At 43.8% G+C, this 25575-nt stretch overlaps 1 protein-coding gene across 5 annotated transcripts in view; it reads right to left on the reverse strand.

Annotated features, from left to right (window-relative positions):
* Positions 1–1943: 1943 nt before the first annotated feature.
* Positions 1944–25575, reverse strand: part of GNL3L (G protein nucleolar 3 like) — a 29365-nt gene continuing 5733 nt past the window's right edge. For 2 of the 5 annotated variants that reach the window (XM_081793334.1, XM_081793330.1), the window contains exons 3-16: positions 21941–21981; positions 20951–21058; positions 20075–20191; positions 19228–19311; positions 18925–19060; positions 17988–18091; positions 16103–16247; positions 13842–13929; positions 13162–13336; positions 12933–13075; positions 12491–12627; positions 10550–10677; positions 6972–7191; positions 1944–5423 (exon numbers count right to left, since the gene is read on the reverse strand). In XM_081793334.1, the coding sequence (XP_081649460.1) occupies positions 5341–5423; positions 6972–7191; positions 10550–10677; positions 12491–12627; positions 12933–13075; positions 13162–13336; positions 13842–13929; positions 16103–16247; positions 17988–18091; positions 18925–19060; positions 19228–19311; positions 20075–20191; positions 20951–21058; positions 21941–21981 (1709 nt within the window). In that variant the 3' untranslated portion in view covers positions 1944–5340. The remainder of the gene's footprint in view (positions 5424–6971; positions 7192–10549; positions 10678–12490; positions 12628–12932; positions 13076–13161; positions 13337–13841; positions 13930–16102; positions 16248–17987; positions 18092–18924; positions 19061–19227; positions 19312–20074; positions 20192–20950; positions 21059–21940; positions 21982–25575) is intronic. The other 3 variants (XM_081793332.1, XM_081793333.1, XM_081793331.1) reach the window with 3 other exon arrangements.

The following is a 25575-nucleotide window of genomic DNA, read 5'->3' on the forward strand; positions in this document are numbered from 1 at the left end:
CTAGAATGTATTATGCTAAGCGAAATAAGTCAGTCAGGGAAAGACAAATATATGATTTCACTCATATGTGGAATTTAAGATACAAAACAATGAACATAAGGGAAGGGAAACAAAAATAAGATAAAAACAGGAAGAAAAACCAAAACAGACTCTTAAATCACAGAACAAACTGAGGGTTGCTGGAGGGATGTTGGGTTGGGGGGATGAGCTAAGTGGGCAAGGGGCATTAAGGAGGACAATTGTTGGGATGAGCACTGGGTTCATATGTAAATGATGAGTCACTAAATTCTATTCCCGAAATTATTATTACACTATATGTTAACTAGCTTGGATTTAAATTTAAAAAGAAGAAAGAAAGAAAGAAAGAAAGAAAGAAAGAAAGAAAGAAAGAAAGAAAGAGGGAGGGAGGGAGGGAGGGAGGGAGGGAGGGAGGGAGGGAGGAAGGAAGGAAGGAAGGAAGGGGACAACATAGAGGGTTTCTGAGGAATTGCTGTAATCATTTGTGAATGCTCAATAAATCTTTGTGGTTTTCTATATTTCTGTTAAACTCAGCTATAGTTAAATGCCTGAATCTCCTCAGCAAATTTATGGATTAAATCTAGTGAAAAAAAAATGTATGTCCTGGGGAGACTGGGAGATGGGAAGAGTGATAGATGATTCACTTAACTTATTGAAAATATGTACAGTGTTGTAAATATTAGCAAATAGTAGTTGAGGTCATTTACATGGTTTGATTATTCAGCTTAAATTTGAACTGTGGCTTATTTATACATGTTGTTGATGTACATTGTTTCATATGGCTTAAAAATTCTTCCTTTAAAAGAATTTCAGAGGGGAGCCTGAGTGGCTCAGTTGGTTCAACATCTGACATTGGCTTAGGTCATGATCTCAGTTTGTGAGTTCAAGCCCCACATTAGGCTTGCTGCTGTCAGTGTAGAGCCCGCTTCAGATCTTCTGTTGCCCTCTCTCTGTCCCTCCCCTGCTCACACTGTCACTCTCAAAAATAAATAAAACAGTAAAAAAAAAATTAAAAAGAAGAAATTCAGAAAATTTGCTTGACATATATCTTGACCTCCTGAGAAATTCATATTTGTTATCAGTATTGAATTTTGTGCTCCAACATAAGGAAGTTACTGTTTTTAAATAAAGCAAACTTATTTCATTGGAAAAAAGTGGCTAAGGTGGTAAATTTTATGTTACATGTATTTTACCACAATTTTTAAAAATAAAAAAAATCTGTTAAAAGAGTTTTGGGGGGCGCCTGGGTGGCTCAGTCAGTTGGGTGTCCAACTTCGGCTCAGGTCATGATCTCAGGTCCATGAGTTCAAGCCCCGCGTCTGGCTCTGTGCTGTCAGTTCGGAGCCTGGAGCCTGCTTCTGATTCTGTGTCTCCCTCTCTCTCTGCCCCTCTCCCACTCACACTCTGTCTCTCTCTATCAAAAAATGAACAAACGTTTAGAAAAAATTTTTTAAGAGTTTTGGAATGGAAAAAATTTTTGGAGAATGAAAAGCAGAACCACAAGCTGGGTAAAAATGTTACAAAGCATATATGATAAAGAAATAGCACTATATATATATATATATATATATATATATATATATATATATATGCAAGAGGTTTGAACACTTTGCCAAAGAACATATATGGATGACAAATAAGCACATGAAAATATTCTCAACTCACTAGTCAGTAAAGAAATACAAATCAAAATCATTAGATACCACTACATCCTACTACAATAACTAACGTCAAAAAACTGACAATGCCAAGTGCTGGAAAGGATGTAAAACAACTTAAACTTTCACACACTAATGGGAATGAAAAATGGTACAGCTACTTTGAGAAACAGCGTAGCAGTTTCTGAGAATGTTAAACACATACTTCCCACATATGCCAGCAATCCAGCTCTTAAGTATTCTCTCAAGAAATGAAAACACAAAAAATTGCATACAAATGTTTATGGCAACTTTATTTGTGATCACCCAAAACTGGAAACCCAATATCCCTTCAACTTGGGAATAAACAAATCGTGGTACATCCATACAATGGAGTATGACTCAGACATAAGGAACTACTGATAAACCCTACAACATGGATGAATCTCGGGTGTATTGTGCTTATTGAAAGAAACCAGTCTCAAAAGGTTACATACTATAGGAGCACCTGGATGACACAGTTGGTTAAGCATTGGATTCTTGGTTTCAGCTCAGGTCATGATCTCACAGCTTCATGGTTTTGAGACCCGCATCAGTCTCTGTGCCGACAGCATGGAGCCTACTTGAGATTCTCTCTCACTCTCCTGCCCCTCCCCCACTCGTGCTGTCTCTCTCAAAACTAAACTTTAAGAAAGGCTACATATAGTATAATTCAACTTGTATGACATTCTCCGAAGGATAAAACTATAAGGATAAACAAATCAAGGTTGCCAGGAGTTAGGGGTAGAGAGGTTTTTACTATAAGTAGCAGGAATGACTTTGTTGGTGGAGGGCAGGAAATAATGGAACTGTTCTGTACCTTGATTGTGTTGTTTACACAACTCTGCGTTTGTCAAAGCTTATAGAAATGTACACCAAGAGGAATTTTATTCTATCTAACTTTTTTTTTAATGTTTATTTATTTTTGAGACAGAGAAAGACAGAGCATGAACGAGGGAGGGTCAGCGAGAGGGACACACAGAATCTGAAGCAGGCTCCAGGCTCTGAGCTGTCAGCACAGAGCCTGACGCGGGGCTCGAACTCACGGACTGTGAGATCATGACCTGAGCCGAAGTCGGCCACTCAACCGACTGAGCCACCCAGGCGCCCCTCTATGTAACTTTTTAAATACAATTTTAAAAATCTATAGGCATAAAATAAGCCTACATGTTGTAGGATTCTTTTCACATGACATTCACATGAAAGCAAAACTATAGAGACAGAAAACATTATCAGTGGTTCCCAGAAACTGAAGGTAGGAATAAAAGGGTTAACTACAAAAGGCCCTAGTGTTTCAGGGATGATAGAACTATTCCATGTCATGATTGTTTTAGTAGTTCACTACTGTATACATTTGTCCAAAGTGAAATAACTTACACTATAAAGGGTGAACTTTATTGTATATACATCAAATCTTAATATTTTTTTAAATGAGGTAAATGACTCAAGAAAGAACTTTTTTAAGTTGTGATACATTGTAGAGAATCTGGAGTCCCAAATTCTTATCCCAACATGACTACTTTAGTTCTTCTGTTTGATTTAGGCCAAATCACATCCCCATGCTTTTTTTTTTAATTAAGCTCTGCACCCAACATGGGGCTTGAACTCCCCAAGATCAAGTCGCATGCCTTACCAACTGAGGCAGCCAGGTGCTCCTCCCATGCTCCTTCTTACTCATTGAGATACCTCATATGTCCAGTGCTTAGTTTCCAGTATCTTAGGAGTACTAGAAAACATTTTCATTTTTTTTTAATTTTAGAAAGAGACTGTGAATGGGAGAGAGGGGTGAATAGGAGAAGGGAGAGAATCTCAAGCAGGCTCCACGCTCAGTGCAGAGCCTGACACAGCTCAATCCCATGACCCTGGGATCATGACCTGAGCCAAAATCAAGAGTCAGATGCTCAACCAACTGAGCCACCCAGACACCTCTAGAAAACACAAAGTTCAATGAAATGCCATATAAGTTTTAAAATGGCCTTAGCTATCCTGGGATCCAATTTTTCATTGTAACATTATTTACCTGCCAGGAGAGTTTGATAAGATACTGTGAAATAAGTTGTACTCCATGCAAAGGGACTTAGAAGTAGAATTTTAGTAAGACTCTTATTTTACTGAAAAAAGCATGTATCTAAAGCTGGCACACGCATAGGCATTTAATCAATGTTAAGGAGGCAGCACAATGCAGAGGAAAGAACCTACATGCGTTTTTTATCATATCTGGTTTCCAATCCTGGCACTGTCTTGGGTACATCCTAACAACTCCCTTAGCCTATCTTTCATATGGGGAGACTAACCCCTTACTGGAATAGCTGTACTGAGGATTAAAGGAGTTAAGAGGTTTCCAGGGTTTGGTGCAGTGTGTGCTCAAGTAGTACTTAATTCTCTTTTTTGGCTGCCCCAGAATGCAGGAGTGGTCTGCACTTCCCCACCAATCAGCCTGCAGCCAAGGGCTCGCCAGTCCATCATGTGATTCTGCTCTTAGGATTTGAATAGGCAAATTAGGGGGTGACAGCATGAGGCAAGACTAAGATGTGGCTGTGGGTCCAAAGATGATGTGGAAGTTTGGGGTGGAGGACAAAGACTGAAGTTATATAACAGCCAATCCCTTCAAATCTGTTCCCAGTAGATTGCTGGGACAGAGGTCATGTACACAGCCCAAACTCTGGTAAAGTAAGATTGTTTTATCTGCTGCCATCTACTCCAGTCCCTTTCTGAGGGCCCCTTGACACTATCTTTGTCTGATGGGGTAGGCTCTCCCAGAGCAGGTGGCTAATTATATTTTAATGGGGTATAGTGACTTCAACCAATGAACCCCTAAAACAGCAGCTAATGGCACCAGATCCCTTTGAATGACGGAATTCGGAATTCAAAGCTGGTGCCGGATGAGAAATGATCATGCAAGGGCTGGGCCCAGCCAGAGTGTCTCACTTCAAGGGATTCCTCCAACCCAATCTGCCTAGAAATGCCCGAAGGTGTGACTTGCCCCCCACCCCCCTGCCATGTAGCCATGCTACCAACAAGCATCCTATATTTTCCCTTCATGTAAACAAGGTAGTGTTTACCACAGCCAGGCTTGTGTTCTCTTCTTCTCTCTATCCTATCCCCAGACCCTTCCACAGACAAGGATCATCACTTCTCCCCCTACTGTCACTGCCACACAGAAGAGGATCTGCAGACTTGGTGGGAGGAAGATGCATAGCCTACAGCCCACCACAGGAATGGCTTGCCACTGAAATATGTTGCCGACTGATAAAGAAATCATCACCCTCCCAGGGACCACCAGGTTACCAAAAGCCTCACCTCTAGTTGCACATTTAGCTATTCAAGAGGGTTTTGTGAGGGCCAGTCTTCTAACCATCCTAACCTACAGGGTGGGGATAAACTGTTAGTATCAGGGATCTGCTGATAATTTTATTTCCCTTGAAAAACAGAGTAGGGGTTAAATAAAGAGTATTAGGTTTGCCAGCTCCAGCAACTTGGGACTCTTTTGTCTTGAAAAATGGAGGGAACAGTGAGAAGGGGACATGGTGGGGGAGGAGTTCTTTTAATATGCAGGTGCTTCAGGGAGAAGCACACCATTTCATCTGTATTCCATCAACCCACTGGAACTGGTGCTTGGAGGGGAAAGGGTGGTGAGATTAGTCGATCAGTCACCAGCACTGTCATCAGCGTTGCCAGAGAGGTCGAGGACAGACATCATGGAATCAGACAACTTGCTGGCGAGTTTATCTGCAGAAGGGAGAAATACAAGCAGTCACTTAATGGGTGGCTTGCCAGCAGGAGGGCCTGCCAGAGCTGGCCTATATCTATCTTGATCTATATCAAACTCCCAAACTGGCTCACTTACCCCCACCACTATACAAAACAACCGGGTGGTGGGGGGGGGGGGGTGGCAGTCAATGCACAAGCTCACAGGTAGACTCATTTATCTACTTGTGAAATGATCACCCCAACATAGGGTCTATCTCAGAGTGTCAGACTCACTGGGCTCCAGGTATTTTTTTTTCCTTTCTAGTATCAAAACAGCAATTTTCTTTTACTGTGTTGAGCTTAGCACTCTGCTACTACCGTTAAAGCTCTCACAGCAAAGGGGTAGCATAAAGTAGGGTCTTTGAGCCTGAATGCTCACCTCCCATCCTCCAGCCTGTTCTTCAAGATTCCCCTCAGATAACATCTCCTCCAGGAAGCCTTCTCTGATCATCCCTACCCCACCACCATCTGGGTTAGGTTCACCACGCTGGGTTAGGTTTCCCCACTCTTCTTTCTCTGTCTGTGACCAATGTCTGTTTTCTTATCTCTTCCTCACTCCCTTATAATAAGACCAGGAGTTCAAGGGTATTTCATCTCCGGATTCCCAGGACTCAGTGTGAAACCAGGCCAAGAGCAAAGAACTGGGCTTATGGGGTCAATAAATCCTAGGTTTACATCTTGGCTCCATCAAATGCTAGTTGTTTTACGTTGAGTATATCATTTAATGTCTCTGGGCCTGTTTCCTCACTTACCAAATCGGGATAAGGTTTGCAATGAGTTAGTGAAGATTAGTACAGCATGAAGACCTAAATTGGCCAACCACACAACAGACCACCATTAAAATGGAGGAAGTTCTTTTATGAATTTACATTACATATTAAATGGAAACATGATATGGCAAAACTGTGTGATCAGTTGACTAGCATCTGCATAGAAAAAGAGAATAAAAAATATATAGCTATTTGCCTGTGTACCTATCTCAGGAATGAGAAGAAATTAACTGGTCACCTCTGTGAGAAGCCCTAGATGACTAGGAGATTGGGAGGAGAGAAACATTTCACTGTATATCCTTTTGTACCTTTCAGATTTTGAGTACATTGCCTACTGATACAGTAAACATTATATATAATCTCTAAGTTCCGTAGAAAGCAACTAATACATAAATGGTAGCTATCTGATACACAGACTAGGTTCTCCAAGTGTGGTTCCCAGAGGCACAACATCAGCATCCACCAGGAACCAGTTAGCAACACAAATTCTCAAGTGCTATGGCCAATATACTCAATCAGAAACTCTGGGGGTGGGTTCCAGTAATCTGTGTTTTAACAAGCCTTCCAGGTGATTCTAATAATAAGCTATAAAGTTTGAGAACCACTGTGCTAATAAGTGAGCCTCCAAACCTATGCCCCCTAACCAGGGTTAGCCTTGCGCTGGACACATGTAAATGTTCGCTCAAGAGCCCCTAATCAAGGCCTAAGTGGGCATTTTTGGAGCATGGGTAAGAGGGGTATGGTCAGGTGCCCCCACCAGTACGCTTCTGCATCTTCTTCTTATTCTTCAGGGCAAATGCCAGAGCCTGGCCCTGCTGCAGGGGGTCTGTCTCCATGATCCTCTGCAGCATTGGACGGCGGTCCACAGGGCAGATGTCCACAGTGCTATTATTCCTGAGGCGGTGGTCCACATTGCGTTTAGCCCACCCCATCTGATGACGGTTTGGATTGGTGCAATACCCAGTAAGATCTCCAATCTGGAGAGAGAGAGGGACAACAGTGAGGTCTGGGTCCTCCAAAGACTTCTGCAGAGGAGGCAGGGACAGATTTGCTTAAGAATAGGAATCCTGGGGTACCTGGGTGGCTCAGCGGGTTAAACATCTGACTCTTGATTTCGGTTCAGGTCAAGATCTCACGGTTTGTGAGTTTGGGCCCCATGTTGGGTTCTGCACTGAGAGTGCAGAGCCTGCTTAGGATTCTCTCTCTCCCTCTCTCTCTGTTCCTTCCTGCTTGTGTTCTCTCTCTCAAAATACATAAACTTAAAAAAGAACAGGTAGAACTAAGCTCCAAGTCTGGCTCTATCACAAACTAGAAGGTGCTTCAGTTAATCTCTCAGCTGCAGTTTGATCATCTGTCAAATGGGATAGACAATGGGTAGCTTGCATGGCTTTTACAAGAATAAAATTTAAAAAACTAGTTACTTGATTAATGACAATTGGTATTATGATGATTCCTTTTTTTTTAACTCAAGTTAATTAACATACAGTGTAGTCGTGGTTTAAGGAATAGAATCCAGCGGTTCATCTTATATGACACCCAGTGCTCATCTCCACAAGTGCCCTCCTTAATGCCCATCACCCCTTTAACCCATCCCCCACCCACCTCCCTTCCAGCAATCCTCAGTTTGTTCACTCTGTATTTGAGTCACCTGTGGTTTGCCTCCCTCTGCTTTTATCTTATTTTTTCTTCTCTTTCCCTATGTTCACCTGTTGTTTCTTAAATTCCACATGACTGAAATCATATTTGTCTTTCTCTGATTGACTTATTTTGCTTAACATAATACCCTCTAGTTCCATCCATGTTGTTGCAAATGTCAAGATTTCATTCTTTTCCTTTGCCAAGTAGTACTTCATTGTATCGGCTTTATCTATTCACCAGTTGATGAAAATTTGGGTTCTTTCCATAATTTGGCTATTGTCAATAGTGCTGCTATAAACATTAGGGTACATGTGTCCCTTCAAATCAGCATTTTTGTATCCTTTGGATAAATACCTAGCAGTGCAATTGCTGGGTCATAGGGTAGTTCTATTGTTAATTTTTTGAGGAATCTCCATACTGTTTTCCAGAGTGGCTGTACCAGTTTGCATTCGCACCTGTAGTGCAAAAGGGTTCCCCCTTTTTCCACATCCTTGCCAATATCTGTTGTTCCCTGAGTTGTTAATTTTAGCCACTCTGCCAGATGTGAGGTGGTATCTCATTATGGTTTTTATTTGTACTTCCCTATGATGAGTGATATTGAACATCTTTTCATGTGTGTAGATATATACACACACATATACGTATTAACTCATTTAATCCTTGTAACAATGCTATGACAAACAAGGCACCTAAGGTCACACAACTAGTAAATAGTGGAATAAATACGAACCCTAGCAGTCACGCTTATATGTATGTATGACTACCCACCACCCTATAGTGGAGAAAAGGCAAGACTACCAAACTACACAATTCTGGGGTTGCAGCCGGGGGCACCATTCACAATATAGCACATCTAAATGGTATCTCCCAGAGTTGTACAATGAAGTGGTCCTACTCAGGTTCCCTGAACCTGAGTCTGAAACCTGTAGCATAGAGTGGGGAACTACTATAGGTCCCTGAGGAAAAATGGTATGTCCTGGGGCTTATGGGCTCATTAAGAAGTATTACCAGAGGATGGCCTTAAACATACAACTTTACACTGGTTTTCCTGTAAGCACCAGGGGAATGATTAAAATTGTGTGAGGATGAGAATGGCGTGATTCCTGCCACTACCTCAGTGCAGGCCTCATCATCTCTTATAGAATACAGATGACAGTTTCCTTCCTTGAACCCCTGCCTCCACCCTGCTCCCTCTCTTTCTAACCTGATTTTTACTCCGGCCACCAGAGTGATACCTATAGTACACAAACCTAACCACGTCACTTCTTTGCTTAAGAAACCCTTCCAAATGGTATGTAGCCATCAAAAAGAAAGGACAGCTCTTTAAGTAATCACGTGAAACAATCTACAAGATGATTTTGTAAGTGACATAAGCAAAATACGGAATAATATAAATACTATGCTATTATTTGAACTAAAACAGATCTCTGTACCTCCTTACACATATATATGTGTGTGCATAAAGATGGAATAGCTCTGAAAGGACATTCAAGTCTGTCACCAAGGAGGGGACAAGGTGGCTGGGAGACAGATGCCAGAGAAACTTTTCACTGCATACCCTTTAGTACCTTTTAAATTTTATGCCATGTACACATATTACCTAGTCGAAATATAAATGTAAAGATATTTTAAATAAAATCAGAAAAAAAGGAAAATGCTTTGACAGAAAAAAATAACCAACTTTCAGTGTTTTCCTAATACCCATGGCTTAAAGTCAAACTCAAGGACTGCTGTAATCTGATTCCAGATTCATCTTTCCTTGACTCCATTCTCATTCCAACTACTCTGCACCACAAACGATTTCCCTAAAACACCACACTATCTCCTTTTTGGGCCTCGGCATAAGCACTGGCTGAGCTCCTAGCCATCGGCTGCTGCCCCCCCACCCCCTGCAACTTGCCCAGAGAATTCCTCAGCCTCCAAGAGGTGACGCAAGCATCAAGGCCTCCAGCAAGACTTCCTTGATTCACAAGTAGCATAGTTACAGCCCTCAGATCCATGCTTTCCCAACCTCTGCTCCCACCTCTAGTCTGTGTGTCTCCCATAACAGTACAGATGTCTGTATCTAAAACCCATTAAACTGCAACCTCTCAAAGGGCAGAGATAGGAGGACTAGCAGAAGAAGCTGAAAAGAGCCTCCAGGAATCATAGCATGGCATATTGAGTTGATCATGTAGGTGCTGGGGAGCCATAACAGGGGAGGTGACATGGTCAGACTGGGCCATTAGAAACCATGGGACATATGTCCAAGTGAGAAAAGGTTAGAAGCTTAGACTAGGGTTATAGAAAGGGTAGGGATCAAAAGAAGCGGATAGTTTCTCAAGAGACTTAGGAGAGAGAGGCCATAGGACTTACTGACTGACTGTATGGGACACTGGATGCTAGTTGGAAAGAAGAGTCAAGGATAACCAGGTTTTCAACTTGAACAACTGGGTGGCCAAATGGGGATACTTATTCTCTAGGCTGGAGCCAGGCAGGCAAAGCTCCTTGAGAGAGTATGCCTCTTCCTTGGACCTGCCATTGCCTGGCAAAGGATACACACCACCTGACACCCAGGGAGCCCACAGGAAGTGAATGAATGACCTACATCTCCCCACCATTATAGGCAAACCTTGTGGTAGCCAGGCAGAAGGGACCAACCACTTCCCAGAGCCCTGGGTAGAGGAGAGGGTTGCTATGAATAAAGAGGATGGGTACCTTATACACGGTGGTTTTATTTTCCATGGCATCTGCTATTTTCATCATCGGAGAATGGAGCCACTTGATCTCCATTTCAAGCGGGTCCACATCACCCAACAGTTCATCTGATTCTCCAGTGGCCAAGCCTTTAACACAACCAAAACCACTGTCAGGGCCCTAGCTCCTTCCTGTGGCCAGGCCCCTGATCCCCACTCATCAGGCCTCAGTGGAAAGGATATGTGGACACTGCCCAAGGGAGTTGGAAAGGAAGACTCTTTCATTCCTGCTGGGAGGACACATGTCAAAGGATTAAAGGCATGTGAGGATTAAATTCACCTGCTGGGAGCTGTTCTTGGAGCCTTACCTTCCTCATCTGGAAAATGAGAATACCACAAGTCTATGACATAAGGCTGCCGTCACAGCAGAGGATGCCTGAAATGCACTGGTCTGAGACACTGCTCAGTAAATGGCAGCCACTGGGTTTCCCTCCCTAAGACCAGGCCTCTCTCCCCCTCGCTCTGGCCCCTTGCCTGGAGTTGGTCTCCACTGCAAACCATTAATGTAACCCATTGCCCTGGGCCCACATTATCCCACCTACTTCTAAACTTTGCCCCTATCCCTTTCCTCTAATCCCTACTCACTCTTCAAGATACAACACTAGGACCAACTCTTCTAGGAAACTCTCACCATTAATTTCTCCCTCTCCTCAATTTCCCAGACCTCAATATTTTGCCAAAGCACATTCTCAGTGATGGAGCCCCTTTTGCCCTCACGTGCAGCCAGGGTCAAGCATCATCATAAGAACGTGAGCTCTAATTCTCCCCAACTGCCCACTTGGTAGAAGAGGGAAGTAAAGTTCTGAAAGGCAATGGACATGCCTAAAGCCACATGGAGAATAAACTCTAGAGAAAGCAAGTCTCCTTGCCCTCATCTAAACTCCAAGGCCTTTTAGGCCCAGAGAAGGAAAGCAAGTGGCCCTCAAGAGAAACAAAGAAACCAGAAGGCAGGCCAGCTAGGGCTTTTTCCACTACCCCAGACAGGTCCAGAGAACACTGGGCACCTTTCCTAGGTGAGATAGAGATGGGGGGGAGGAGCCATAAGCCAAGTTTGCAGATAGTAGTATCTGAAAAGAACAAACTTCCTACAGAAATTTCTGAAAGCCACACCTCTGAACCCCAGCAAATGATCATCTTAATAACACCTAATACTCACCAAGCATGTACTATAAGCCAGGCACTGCTCCAAGTGTTTTTACATATTAAGTAAGTCTTCACAAACAACTTATCGGGTGAGTGCCACTGTCCCCATTTTATAGATGATGTCATTGAGACATGGAAAAATTAAGTAACTTATGCAGCATCACACAGCTAGCAAGAAACAAAACTTGGATTTGAATCCAGGCAATCCATTTTTTAACCACTTAGCTACACTGGGCTAGGACTGTCTTAGACCACAGGGCAGAAGAGCTACTTTAAATGCCACCTCTGCCTGCCACTGACCGGGCACCATTCAGCAAGTATCACCTTTCTGTGACTCAGATGTCTCCCTGCCAATGGGGGTAAGAATGAAAATCTAGGAATGGACATGCAATGGTTGAGGCAAAGCCTAGGGCAACAAGAGAGAAGGGGTTTTGCATAGGAGTGTCTTAGTCCATTCCAGGTCCCAAGAGATGGGGAAAGGACCCTCATATTTCCTGAGCACCCCACCGTGTACATAGTACTTTGCTGACTTTTTTCCTATCTACCAAAAGACCACAACCACCCCCATGGTCCAGATTAGAATTCTCCACCTTGTGGGAGAAAACATTAAGCTTAGAGTTGGTTAAACAATTTTCTCAAAGCCAGAGTAGGGCCAGGGCAGGGGCGGGGATCAAACATGGGATTTGTTGTTGGGTCTGTGTGGCTCCCACCCAGGGCAAGACAAAGTGCTGGGCAGGCCATTCCACTTGCCCCCACTTACATTCCATGGTATCTTCATTGGCCTGCTCGGTATCCTCAATGTCAAAGACTTCAGTCATCTCCTTAATGATCTCAGCACTGAGATGAGCAGGCAAAGTGTGGGTGGCAGGTGGGAGTGTATAGAAGCTGATCTTCCCACTGCATTGGGAGGTGGGAGGAAATTGGTGATATCATTAAGAGAACAAATGACCAAAGAGAGGATGAGTTCCCAAGTCAGAAACAATGAGGAACAACAAGAAAACCCACAGTAGCTTCAGAACAACAAGTTGAGTTTCTGGATAACCACTGGCCATAAATTCCTGATCAGAACATGACCTGGTGCCTCAGCCTTCCCCTGCCCTAGGACCCAGGATGTCAGGCTGTCCATCACTAAACACAGATGCACCCCTTTGTGGAGCATGACTCTCAGCAGGTCTCACCCTGACTCCTAGCCCCGTCCTCACCTCACCCAGTCAGCCAAAACAGCTTTGGCTGCCTGTTCCTGACTGTATACGCCTCCCTTCTTCTTCTTCCCCAGGCGGTGAGCCACCGCAGTCAGAAAGTGCTCAGTGGTCTGGAACCCAGAGATCCCATAATAGCTGGAAATCTGGTGAAGAAAGAAGGAAGAGAAACAATGAGGAAAATTGAGGGGCCCTTGGAGTGAGGCAGGGTATGAGCTAGAGCCTTCTGTACCTCCTCCATGTTACAGCGCTGCAGGATGGTCTCTACTGGGGTCACAGGGTCTGCCAACTTCTGTACATGGATGCAGTTGCGCAGGATGGTGCCCACCTCTGAGTTTGGTCCTGGGACAATGCCTGGGGCATCCAGCAGCCTGATGAACTTGTCCAGATAGACCTCCTGCATGAACCTAGGACAGAAAAGAGGAGATAAGAGAGAACACAAGACACTGATGAGCCGGGATGTGTCTGGTATCCTCTAGGCCCCAGGCACACAGCTGGGAGAGGGGTGAGGGGAAGATAGCATACAGATTAAGATGAAGAGATGTGGGGCTGGGGCTCTGCGGCCTACAAACCTGGGACTAATTCTAGTCTAGTCCCTGGCAGTGAGGACTAAGCTGTAAGACCATGGACAAGCTTCTGACTCTCTGAGTCTCTGTTGCTTCATCAAAGAAATAGAGTTGCTTATCTGTAGCCCAATCTTGCATGGCTGCTAAGAGACCTCAAGGAGCTAAGGGGGAAAGCACCCAGCTCAGTACCTGGCCCACACCAAGGGCTGTTAGTGAGACTCCCATGCCCAGAGGAAGAATCAGAGACTGGGCCAAGATAAGGAAAGGGGCAGGGGCTGAAGTCATGGGAGATGGAGGAATGGTAGGGTAAAGGAGCTGTGGAGTCAGGGAACAGGCAGGTGCTTACTTGGTGACCCCAGGAACAGCTCCCACACTGCATGCACGGCTGCGTTTCAGGCTATTGATCAGGCTGCTCTTCCCAACATTGGGAAGGCCTATAAAGGAACAACAGATGGCTCAGGGCAGGAAAGGCCCTCAGGAACACTTGGGCCAGCCTGTGTCCAGGCAGGAACAATGACCAAGCCATGGGGAAGCCAAAAACAGGGCGTGGCCTCCTACCTTCCCATCCCAGGCCCTGGCCAAGCCCCAACATGGCCTTCCTAACCCTTTCCTCCATTTGTGACCATACTGGGTAAACATGTCACTCTCTAGATGTGACACTCACCTCCCACCTACAACCAGCTTGGGAAAGGTGCTCAATGCAAGGCCTCCATAACATGATCCAACAGAAGGTAGATATCAGGACGTGTCCGTGAAACAAAGAACCATCTGTCCTGGTGTAAAATTCACCTGGTGGGGAATGGGAGGGCCCTCTCCAGATGTCAGTCTCTCAGTGCAACTGTCTGCCTGTGGTGCATGTTTTTCTGTTCAAGCATCTGTGAGCACCTTTAGGCCTGTGGATGTCTTTGTGTGCTATTCCCTCACCAGGTCTCTCATTCTCACCATTATCTTTCTCTGTGTGCTAGAATTTATACACAGACCACTCTCTCACGGATGTGCCTATGTGTATGTACTCCTCATACGTAGAAGTCTGTACGTCAATGTGTGTGTGTGCGCGCACGCATCACAGGCGTGTGTGCGCGCGCGCGCGCGCACACACACACACATGCATATCTCGGTTGTCCTCATTCTAAATGTTACTATTTACTTTTCCACTTTTACTTTCTCCCACTCAGTCTTTTTCTCTATCATATATGTCTTTCTTTGTGTATCTCTATCTAAACACCTATTTCTCTGCTGATTTGTCTCCTTATCTCTCATTCTAGCCATTGTCCTTTCTGGTTGTCCTCACCGCACCAATTCTGCCTCTTTTTAATTCCCTCTATGCCAACTTCTCCCAGTCTCTTTTGGTGTTCCTTCTCTCCATGGGCTTGTCTCTGTGTATGCCTCTGTATGTGTTTCACTATGTCTTCTTCTGTCTCCCTGTCTACATCCCTAACCCCTCTCTCTATCTTTATTTCTCTATGAATATACATCTATCTCATCATAGACACGTTTGTATATTTGTCTCCTTCTATGACTGGGTATGTGACTGTGTCTGAGGGTTAAGCGTACCTGGGCACGTGTCTCTCTGTGCCTCTATTTGTTTTGCAGGGAGCAAAGTTGGGATGAGTGTGTAGGAAGAACTTGGTTTGCATATATTTTGCCTCTGGGTCTGGATATGTTTGCACAAGTATAGATCTGTACATGTATTTGTGGACCTGCATGTGTTCACAGGTAGGTGTGTGTGTGTGTGTGTGTGTGTGTGTGTGTGTGTTCCTCCATGTCCACTTCTTTGTTCCTGGCTCTTTCCATGTGTACCTCCCTCTCAATCTCTATCCCTGTGTCTGACTTTCTCATTCTTTCTTTGGTATGGAGTTCTGTCTCTCTAGATGCATGGAGTGTCTAGCCCTCTTATGTGTCTTTCTGCAGGTCTCTGTGCACATGTCTGTCTCTATGTTGCTTCTGGTATCTTTTTGTTTTCATTATCTCCCTCTCTCTACATGCCTCTGTCATTTAAATCCATCTTTCCTTTCTACTCCCCACCAATCCCACCATTTCCCAGTTCTTTTTCTAGGTCTATTCAGGTCTGTATATCTATACCTTTTTCTCAGTGTCCAACTCTCTCCAATGTCTTTCTCTCTTGGCTTTACTTCCTCTCCCTGACAGTCTATCTCTTTTTCTCTCAATTTCCCTATTCTCTCCCCATCATCCTTCCTTTAGTGCCCTGGGTTCCATACAGGCCCAAGTTTGAGCATCAGCTCTACCTTGCCTCACACAGCGTTGATCCCCCCACAAGTCCCTTTCCCTTATCTGGGCCTCAGTGTTCTTATCTGTAAAAGAGATATGTTCACCCCTCCCTCCCCCAACAGTTCTGGTAGGATGAGATGGCACCAACACCAAGCATAGCCCTGTGTATTTGGTCCATAGCTCTAATACTCAATGCATGGTGGTGATTCTGAGTATGCCTTCCTACATTCACCAATACATATCACAAATCACAAAACCCTTCCTGAACTGCTCCTCTCTTCCCCAGAAGGGTAACGTGAAGCTCCCAGAGTCCTTCACCCAGCAAAACCCCTGCCCAAGGAAGGAGCCTGAGACCCATGACCTCCCTCTAGGCCTTACCCACAACACCCACACGAATATGGGTGCGCACTTCACCAAGGCGGCAATAATTCCCCAAAACCCTCATGAGGTTTTCAGCTCCAAAGCAGGCTTTGCTTTTCAGCAGTGACTCAGAGGCTTGATCCACTGGCACAGTGCAACGATTCTGGAAAATGAGGGGTTATTACAGAAGAGGCATCAGGTGGGAAATGTGGTCTGAGTCCAGATTTCCAGCTTCAGTGAAACTTTCAGGGCCACCTCCCTGTGATCGCCAAGATCCCCAAGGCTGAAACTGAGGGCTTCTCACACAGGTCCTGAATACCTGCCATTTCCCTGCTTGCACAAGGCCTCTTTCTCCACTGTCACTGCATCTTCAGTCTTCTCTGTCCTTCCCTCTCTCTAGACACACAGATCTCTTGCCTCCTTCAGCAGGGGAAAGACAGCATCCTGGCCTCTAGTCAAGCCAGGTTTGAATTCCAGCTCTGCCTCTCACAGGTGTGTGTGCATCAAATCCTGTTCCCCTTCTCTGGGCCTCAGTGCCCTCATCCACAAAACAGGTACACTACCTTCCCTGCCTGTGTTGGCAATATAGTGCCTGGCCCATAGCCTACTTTCCCTTGATCCCTCACATAGGACAAAGCCACTCCAGCCTCCAACTCCTTACTCCTGATGCCCTTCCATCTCTTCCTCTTTCCTTACTCACCCAACACAGCAATGCAAAATAGGAATTAAGCTAAATATCCATCAGTAAGAAATAGGTTAAGGAAATATATCCTTAAAGTGGAATACAAATGAAAGAGAGATGTCAGAAGAGGATGCTCACCACGTTTTTTTTGCCATAAAGAAGGCCAAAAATTATAAATGAGATATCAGGTTTCTCCCAAATGAGTAAAGATTAAAAGCTTTAATGATATCAAATGTTGGAAAGGATGTAGGGAAATAAGCCCTCACACATTCATCTACCCCAGTGGTAGGTAGATAAATTGGTATAGCCACTAGAAGAGAGGCAATTTGTCAGTGTCTGGGAAACTGTAAAATACATAAAGTATATGACCTAGCCATTCCACCTCTTAGTACCCAACCTATACAAACACTCACCCACCAGCCAAGATAACATGTGCAAGGGTGTGTGTTAAAGTACTGCTTAGAATGATTAAAAATTAGAAACTAACTTTATTTAGCATAAGAAAAGTACACCTCTACAAAAAATTTGCCACAAAAAAAAGCAAGCCCCAGGATGACACATATGAATGACACTTCCAAACACTTCCTTCTCTATTTCTCTCTATATATACATCTACATACATATAAAACAAAGAAAAACATCTGAAAAAACAGCCACCAAGCTAACAATGGTGGTTACCTGTGGGTATGGATAAAGGAAATTGGAATTAAGGATACTGGTGAAAAGTCACTTAAGCTGTCTATAATTGCTTTTATTTTTTCTACTTTAGGAAATTCTACACCTTAGTGCAAAACTGAAAACATGTCCTGCGACACTCAGTTTCTCTCCTCAGAAGCAACCATGTTACTATAATACTTTAACATTTTACAACAAAACTGTGTTTCTGTGTTAATGATATAATTAGAAAGTAGTGTGATTTGTGTTAAACAGAAAAATGGAGACATTTTTTTAAAAGTTAACAAATAGCTATATTTTCCAAATTTTCTAGGGACAGTATGTATTATCCTTATATATAGGGAAAAAAAGATTTTCCAAAAATCTAAAATATAGAAAGGAGTAAAGTGAAACAAATATTAAAAAGTCATCTAGTAAAGCAAAAAGCTCAAAGTTGAGGCCCAGTTCAATTACCAAAGGGCTGGAGGCCATAGTCCAAGTTATGACCCTCCAACCCTGGCCCTAGGGTACCCTGAAAGAGGCTAAATGCCCCTAGCTCCAGCTTACCAGGTTTTTGACCTGATTCTGTGTGCTGGCCTTGAAAGCCACCGTTGGCAGCTCATTCCGAAGGTAATCAAGCCACTTCTCCACAACCTCTTTGGGGACCAAGTCTGGGTAAAATAGAAAAACATAAGACTTAGTAAGGAGAACATCACTTTGATGGCTCACTCCAAATATACATCCACCCACACCAAGGCTAGGCCCACCTCCTGCCAACAGATGTCTCTCCCTCACCCTACCAGTACCTGTCCAGTTCCCAGGTTATAATCAGAAAGGACAATTTACTCTAGGGGACCAGTTGGCCCTCCGTGAGGGGACCTCTGTCCCTTACGGAATTAATTGTTTGGTCCCAGATGCCTTCCTTCCAAGCAAGGCTTCCTGAAGATTTGTTTCCCATCCTCTCTGTGGATCATTCTAGGTTGGGCCAAATGTCAAGAATAACTCTGAAGAGAAGATGGCTACCATTTGTGGAGTACTAACCATGCATATACCAAGCATTTTATCATGAATTCTCACAGCAACCCTATGAGGCTGGAACAATCACAGCCCACTATACAGCTGGAGAAATGGAAGCTCTGAGGTGACATGACTTGTCCAAGATCCTAGTGAAAATGACTGTACAACTGAGATATGACTCAGATCTCAGTGACTCAAGCCCATGTGATCTTGTGCCCTAGTCTTTGGGTTCCAGCTTAGGGTAGACAGGAACTCTCCCAACTTCTGTTATACGGGGTGTGTGTGTGTGTGTGTGTGTGTGTGTGTGTGTATCTTTCAACAATTAACTTTACCTCTCAGATTCCCGGCTTTAAAAACTGGATAAGAATTCCTACTTTGCAAAACTGTTATAACTACCCTTGAGTTGCTGAGTCTCAGGGTCTGGTTGGAGCTAGTCTTTCAAGGTTTGGTCCCTGCCCTGCCTTATCCAATTCTGCCCAACACCTACCAATCTTGTTCAAGACCAGGACCAGCTTCTTGTTGCCTTCTGCCTGCAGGACAGCCTCCTCCATTTGGAAACAGCGACAGCCCAATGGGTCTCTGGCATCCAGGACTTCCAGAATCACATCAGAGTATTCCACCACCTTCAGAGCAGAGGACAGAGGATGAAGGCAAGGAAAGCACTGGGTATCAATCACAAAGGCCCAGGAAAGAAAAGGTCTCCGTCTCAGTCAGGAAAAACAGAAATGGAGAAGAGATGGGACAGGATTGGTGCCCTCCCTAAAGAGCCTTAAGAAATGGGTCCCAATACCTTACGGAACTCCTTGTAATAAGCCTTCCTTGTAGCCTCATCATCCAATTGAGGAAACATATTTAATTCCTGCAAAACTTCCTCCTAAAGGGAAAAAAACAGAGAGAGGGAAGAAAGAGGGAGTGAAAGTCAGGTCTTTGGAAACCATGACAGGCTGAGGGAGCCATGGGAATCCCAGCCCACCAAAGAGTAACTCTGACCAGCCAATAAAGCTGGGAACTGGAAGAATGGATAGAGCCACATGGTGCATGTATGCATGGTGCAGGCACATGTGTGTGCCTGTGTGTAAGTACGTGCTCAAGTACTAGCTAGAGACCTGAGTATGCATCTGTGTATGTAAGGAAAGAATGTGAGAGGGAGGTATAAGTGAGAAAAACAACCTGTGGGGGGAACATGGGATGGAAGAGGCAAAATATGCACTTTATGTTAGAAAAGGAACTTTGAATTGGAAAGTGCATATTCTGTGAGATGAGAATATGTGCCAGAAGGGCAGTAAGAAGTCCAAGAAGGAAGATGGCACCCCCCTCACACGCACTTTTCTGTTAACACTTCCCTCACACTTATACCTTCTCTCCCCCACTGTCCCCTGGTCTTAGGTCTCCCTTCTCCTACTCCCAACCCCATCTTTGGGTTCCAGCTTAGGGGTTTTCCAGTCACAGATAAGGCTCGAAATGGCCATCTGCCTCCCTCTCATCCCTCCCTTCTTCCCTTTCCACAGTTTCCGATCTTCACTGCACTAATTCCCTACTTCCCCTCCAACAATCTCACATCCTCCTTCTTTCCCTTTCAAGATGCTTCTGAGCAAACCCAAACCAGTCTGACCCAGAAGCAAAGGCTGCTCTCTTACCTTGTGCTCAAATTCCTCCTGGCGTTGCAGGGCATCCTGACAATAGCTCTCGATGGTCCTACGTCTGTGTCTCTCTTGCTCCCGTGCAGCCTGTTGCTTCTCCCTCATCTCCTCAACCTAAGAAGTGAACACACACCAGGACTACAGCTGACTAGATCTGTAGCCTAAGGGAGGGATAGGAGACCTTGAATAACAGGGAGCAGGTGACAGAGGGAAAAAACAGTGTTGATATGGCAGAGGTAGGAGGAACAGGGATACAGGGAGAAAACAGATATAACAGCAGGGGATAAGGGGCTTGAGAGAAAGGAAACAAGAGATGAAGGAAGGGAAAGTGTGGCAGAGAACAAAAGAAAGAGGGCATGTGAAGCTGAGAATGTGTTCTAGGAAAAGGGAACCAATTAAGACCAGAGGGAGAAAAGAGGACAAGCTCCTGGGATGCTCCATCATTTAAAGAGCAAGAAAATGAAGCAGCAGCCAAGGAGACTGGAAGAGAGGAAGGAAAACATCTAGGAGAGTGAAATGACAAGAAAGTCAAAGGGAGGGTGTTTCAAAGAAAGCATGGTCTCAAATCCTGAGAATTCAGATGAGATGACAGAAGGAAACTATCCATGAGTGTGACTATCCATGAGTGTGATGTCAGAGAATGAGCGGACAGTGAGGCTGACAGGATTCAGCGGAGCAGCAGGGCAGCAATGGACTGGGAGGTGAGCAAATGGAGACACTTAAATCAAGTATCAAAGTGACTACCTTCTCTTCTTTATTCTGCAAACAGCCTCAACAACCCTAACAACTCTGGTCTTTGCCCTTCCCTTCACCACTTCTGTGGACCTGGCAGTCAGGACAGGCCCTCTCTCTCCCCCAAGGTCAAGGGCTTACCCTCTTCTTCTTTAATTCAGCCTCCCGACTGGCATGATCATTGGAGTGAACAAACTGGGGAGCAGAGGCTACTTTGGAAGCTGCTTTCTTTCCATTCTGCTTTGTAGGCTGGTCACCGCACAAGAGGAAACAATCAAACAGAGCTAATGAATCCATAGAAATCACCCATCCTGGAGGGTTGCTCAAAAGTAAGCAAAAAGAAAGGCTCCTTTCCCACAGGTCTGCCCATCTGGCTCGAGAGAGACCCTCCCTCTCCTAGACAGGGGTTGACTGAGGAACCCCAGGAAAGGTGGAGACAAATGGAAAAGTTTCCCAATTAAAGGCCAAGAGAAATGCTAAGTAGCTCTCAAAGTGTGGTTCTTGGACCACAGCAGTGACATAACCTGGGAACTTGTTATAAATGTAAATTATGGAAGGCCATGACAGACCTACTGAATCAGAAACTCAAGGCTGGAGGCTAGCAATCTGTGTTTTAACCAGCCCTCCAGTTAATTACCCAAAACTAAAAAAGTGTGAGAACTTTAACACACTAAAATTTAAGAACACTGCTCTGGACCATCTTACTTGTCTACACCTTTCCTAGCAGGACCAGGATCTGGAGCCAAAGATTATATTTTGGCCTCCCTCCTCAACAAGAGCAATTGGGACTTGGGAACCAGACATACTCAAGTTCCAGCTGTGCTACCTTGAACCTAGGAACTTTCTCACTAAGGCTGTTTCCTCATCTTAAAAATGGGACAATCGCAATCCCTACACCAGGGTAACTCAAGCACAAAGCAGTACATGGCTTGTGGTGGAAACTTAATAAACGCTGACTCTGTACTGCAGCCAACCAGAGAGGGGGGAAAAGCCAGATCCTCTAATTCCAATGTGGTGCTCTATCTGGAATGATCCAACATCTACTGGCATTTGTAGGCCTCTTCCAGGGCAGGCAGTCCTGAACTACCCACAACAATGGGTATAGCTTACCTGAGGGTGGAGCCAACTTACCTTCTTGCAGCCTTTGGAACCTTTACCTGGTTTTTTATTTTCTACAAAAGAAAAAAAAAAGCCATTATCCACCTACCCAACATCTGTTTATACCTTAATCAAAGTCAAGTCACACTGGGAACCTAAGGAGGATTCAGATACCATGTCTGTCCAGGCTCAGAACAAGAAAGACATGAAGATGGCAGCAACAGGGTCAGAGGAAGTAATGGATAAAATATTTGAGGCATTATTTTAATGCAAACTGAAATAATGCTTATGGGAATTCTGTGAAAAGTGACCTGAGTGCATGCTTGTGACTCCTCTCTCTCCCCTAAGTTTTGGCTGGGGGCAACTCACCAATTGCCACACCAAGCTGAAGTTGGGTGCTGACAGCATGGGAAGGTAATCTGAGGAGTCCCAGGTGGCTAAGCCAAGGCAGATACCCTCAGCACACAGGGAGAGAACGGCTCCTTCCTGCTGATCCTGCTCTGGCCATCACCTCCAAAAGGACTTGCCCTATTTAGCCAAACTGAGGCCTCCATTGGATATAAGGAAGCGAGAGCTCACCTTCTTCAATCACATCTAAACAAAGCCCAAAAACTTAAGAGGCCTCACCCTCTTCATGAGAAGTCCCATCTGTCATCCTCATCACAGCTGGCCTCTTGAGAAACAATGGCTTCCTAATTCTTACCACCTGCAAGGAAGCTAAAGGAATTACTAAAGGGGGAAGTTCTGGAAGGTCAGAATATATACAAACAAATATAGGGGCAGCTTGGGATTACCAGAGAGAGGCTCCCCAATCACATAAGGTGGTTCACACCAAAGCAGAGTTAACAAAGGAAACAGAGAATTTAAATACTATTGTAAATTCTTAAGGAGATTCAAGAAGATACTTCAAAAGAACTGTAAGAAAAAAAAATTCCCAAAATTTGATATTAAATAAAAATTCAATAGATATAGTGAAAAACAGCACAGACATCATTAACAACCAAACTAACAAGCTGGAAGATCAAGGGAAGAGCCTGCTTAAAACAAAACTCTAAAGAAATGGAAATTCTGGGTAAAAATATAAAATGGAGAATAGACTCAGGAGAGCTAATATCTAAATAACAGGAGTTTCAGAATGAGAAAAAGGTATAAATGAGAGGCATTTGTTTTTTTTAAATGATAGATGAAAGTTCCTTAAATTGAAAATAGGCTTGGGGCGCCTGGGTGGCTCAGTCGGTTAAGCGGCCGACTTTGGCTCAGGTCATGATCTCGCGGTCCGTGAGTTCGAGCCCCGCGTCGGGCTCTGTGCTGACAGCTCAGAGCCTGGAGCCTGTTTCGGATTCTGTGTCTCCCTCTCTCTGACCCTCCCCCGTTCATGCTCTGTCTCTCTCTGTCTCAAAAATAAATAAACGTTAAAAAAAAAAAAAAAATTAAAAAAATAAAAAGAAAAAAAAAAAGAAAAAAAAAAAAAGAAAATAGGCTTGAGGTTTCAGATTAGAAAGACTCATGGAGCAGCAAGATTAACAAAAAAAGACACATCATAGGCATACTCTGATGAAATTTCTCAACTCCAAGGATAAAGAGAAAATCTTATAAACTTCGAAACAGGAGTTTCCAAAGAAGTGAAGAGAAGCAGACAGCCTTCTCAAATCTACAACTCTGAACATTTAAGACAGAAAAACAATTACAAAGTTCTGAAACAAGACACAAGCTGAATTCCTATACCTAACCTTCTTTTACATAAAGGTGAAAGACATTTTCAGATGTGCAAAGATTATTAGCACCTGAATTCGTGTAAAACTATAGCTGACCCCTGAACAACACAAGTTTGAACTCCATGGATCCACTTATACAGATTTTTTATATAAATACAGTGCAGTACTGTAAATGTGTTTTCTCTTCCTTATAATTTTCTTAACATTTTCTTTCCTCTAGCTTCCTTTACTGGAAGAATACAGTATATAACACATTCAACAAAATACATGTTAATCGACTGTTACGTTACTGGTAAGGCTTCTGGTCAACAGTAGGCTATTAGTAGTGAAGTTTTGGGGGAATCAAAAGTTATGTGTGGATTTTTGACTGCATAGAGGCTTGAGGCCACTAACCCCCAAGTTGTTCAAGGGTAAACTATACTTGAGGAAGTAAACCAGTAAAAATAAAAATTAACTCAGATAAAGGTCTCAAGCTAAAGGAAACAAATAATAATAGGCAGAAAATCTATTAAAGCTTTAAGTTGAAAAAATAACAGAAAAACCATTAAATCTTTTAAAATGCTACTAATGTAGCTAAGAACTGTAACACATATTTAGAAAAGATTTTTAAAGTCCAGGAAGCATATCATAAGGAAATAGCTCAGCATCAAAGTATCAAATCACTTCAACAAAATCCTGGAATCAAGCAATAGGGGTTGGAAAAGCAAAATCACGCAAGCATGCTTAATGTCTTACTTTGGAAGGGCAGGATAAAAATAGTTATTATTTAATTTTGGTAAAGTGACAGAGATATTCAAGTTTAATTATGTTTGATATAAACATGAATGCAATTACTACCATAACCTTAATTACTGGTGGAGGATTTTTTTGAGCTTGAAAAGTAAATAAATAAGGGACTAAGAGGAAACAAACAAAAAATATAAAATAATATGGCAGAAATTAGACCAAACATATGATGAATGTTAATGGATCAAATTTATCTGTAATAACAACAACAACAACAACAGACCTCAAGTCTCCTTTTCTTTCAAAGTACTCATGTTGCAATGAAAAGAATGTGAGGTTGGGAATGAACCAGGACTGGCCATTTTACTCAACAATTTCCATCTGCCTAACTTCCCTAGAAACTGGGGCCCTGTGCTGGATACAGGCACACAATAAAAGAAAATATATCACTTAGTGAAGGGGAAAACATCTGCTTCAGAAGGGAGAAGGAAGGCAGGAAGAGAGAATGCAAAGTGAAGAAGAGAGGAAGGACACAGTCATCACTCACAGCACCGCAGCACTCAAGGAGCCATGGTTAACCTGTCTTGTAACAGCTTCACAGAGAAAACAACTATCACTTTGTAGACAGCCAGAACCAGACCTAGGTTTCCATTCTGGCTCAACAGCTACCTAGCTACATGACCCTGAAGAATTTTCTTAAGTCTCTGTAAGCCTCAACTTTTCCACCCACCACTACTTAAAGGCAGATCTCTCACCCTAATTCTTCCATCTCTCCTTGGAAACAATTCCCCAACCTTCTGCCTTAATGGAGACTCAGCTCTCCCGCTTCACCTTCCTACCTCTGGAAAGGTGGCTGTTGTTTCCTCAGGTACACGAATACTTTGTGGGCCAAAAGGTGGAGGAGGTGTCCTCTGGACTCACCATTGCCAAACTAAAACTACTTCTCCTTCTTGTTAAAACAAAGAAATGAAAAAAAAGAGGGGGAAAACCCTGCTCTTTTTGAGACTGCTACTATCCCTGTCACCTGAGTCACTTTTCCTCATTTATTGACACACCTGGTGCATAGCTTTACTTTCAATCTGACTCCTGCCATCATCAACCTGGGTAACTTTGGTGACCCCAGGGCCCCTGCCAATATGGGTTTCACACTTCCTCAACATCCCCACTCCATGAAGTCACCTGCCTACCCACTGCAGTGGTGATGCCTATGATCATCATCTGTAACTG

This window comes from Panthera onca, chromosome X (genome assembly GCF_046562875.1).
Source record: "Panthera onca isolate mPanOnc1 chromosome X, mPanOnc1 haplotype 2, whole genome shotgun sequence".
Classification (NCBI taxonomy): Eukaryota; Metazoa; Chordata; class Mammalia; order Carnivora; family Felidae; genus Panthera; species Panthera onca.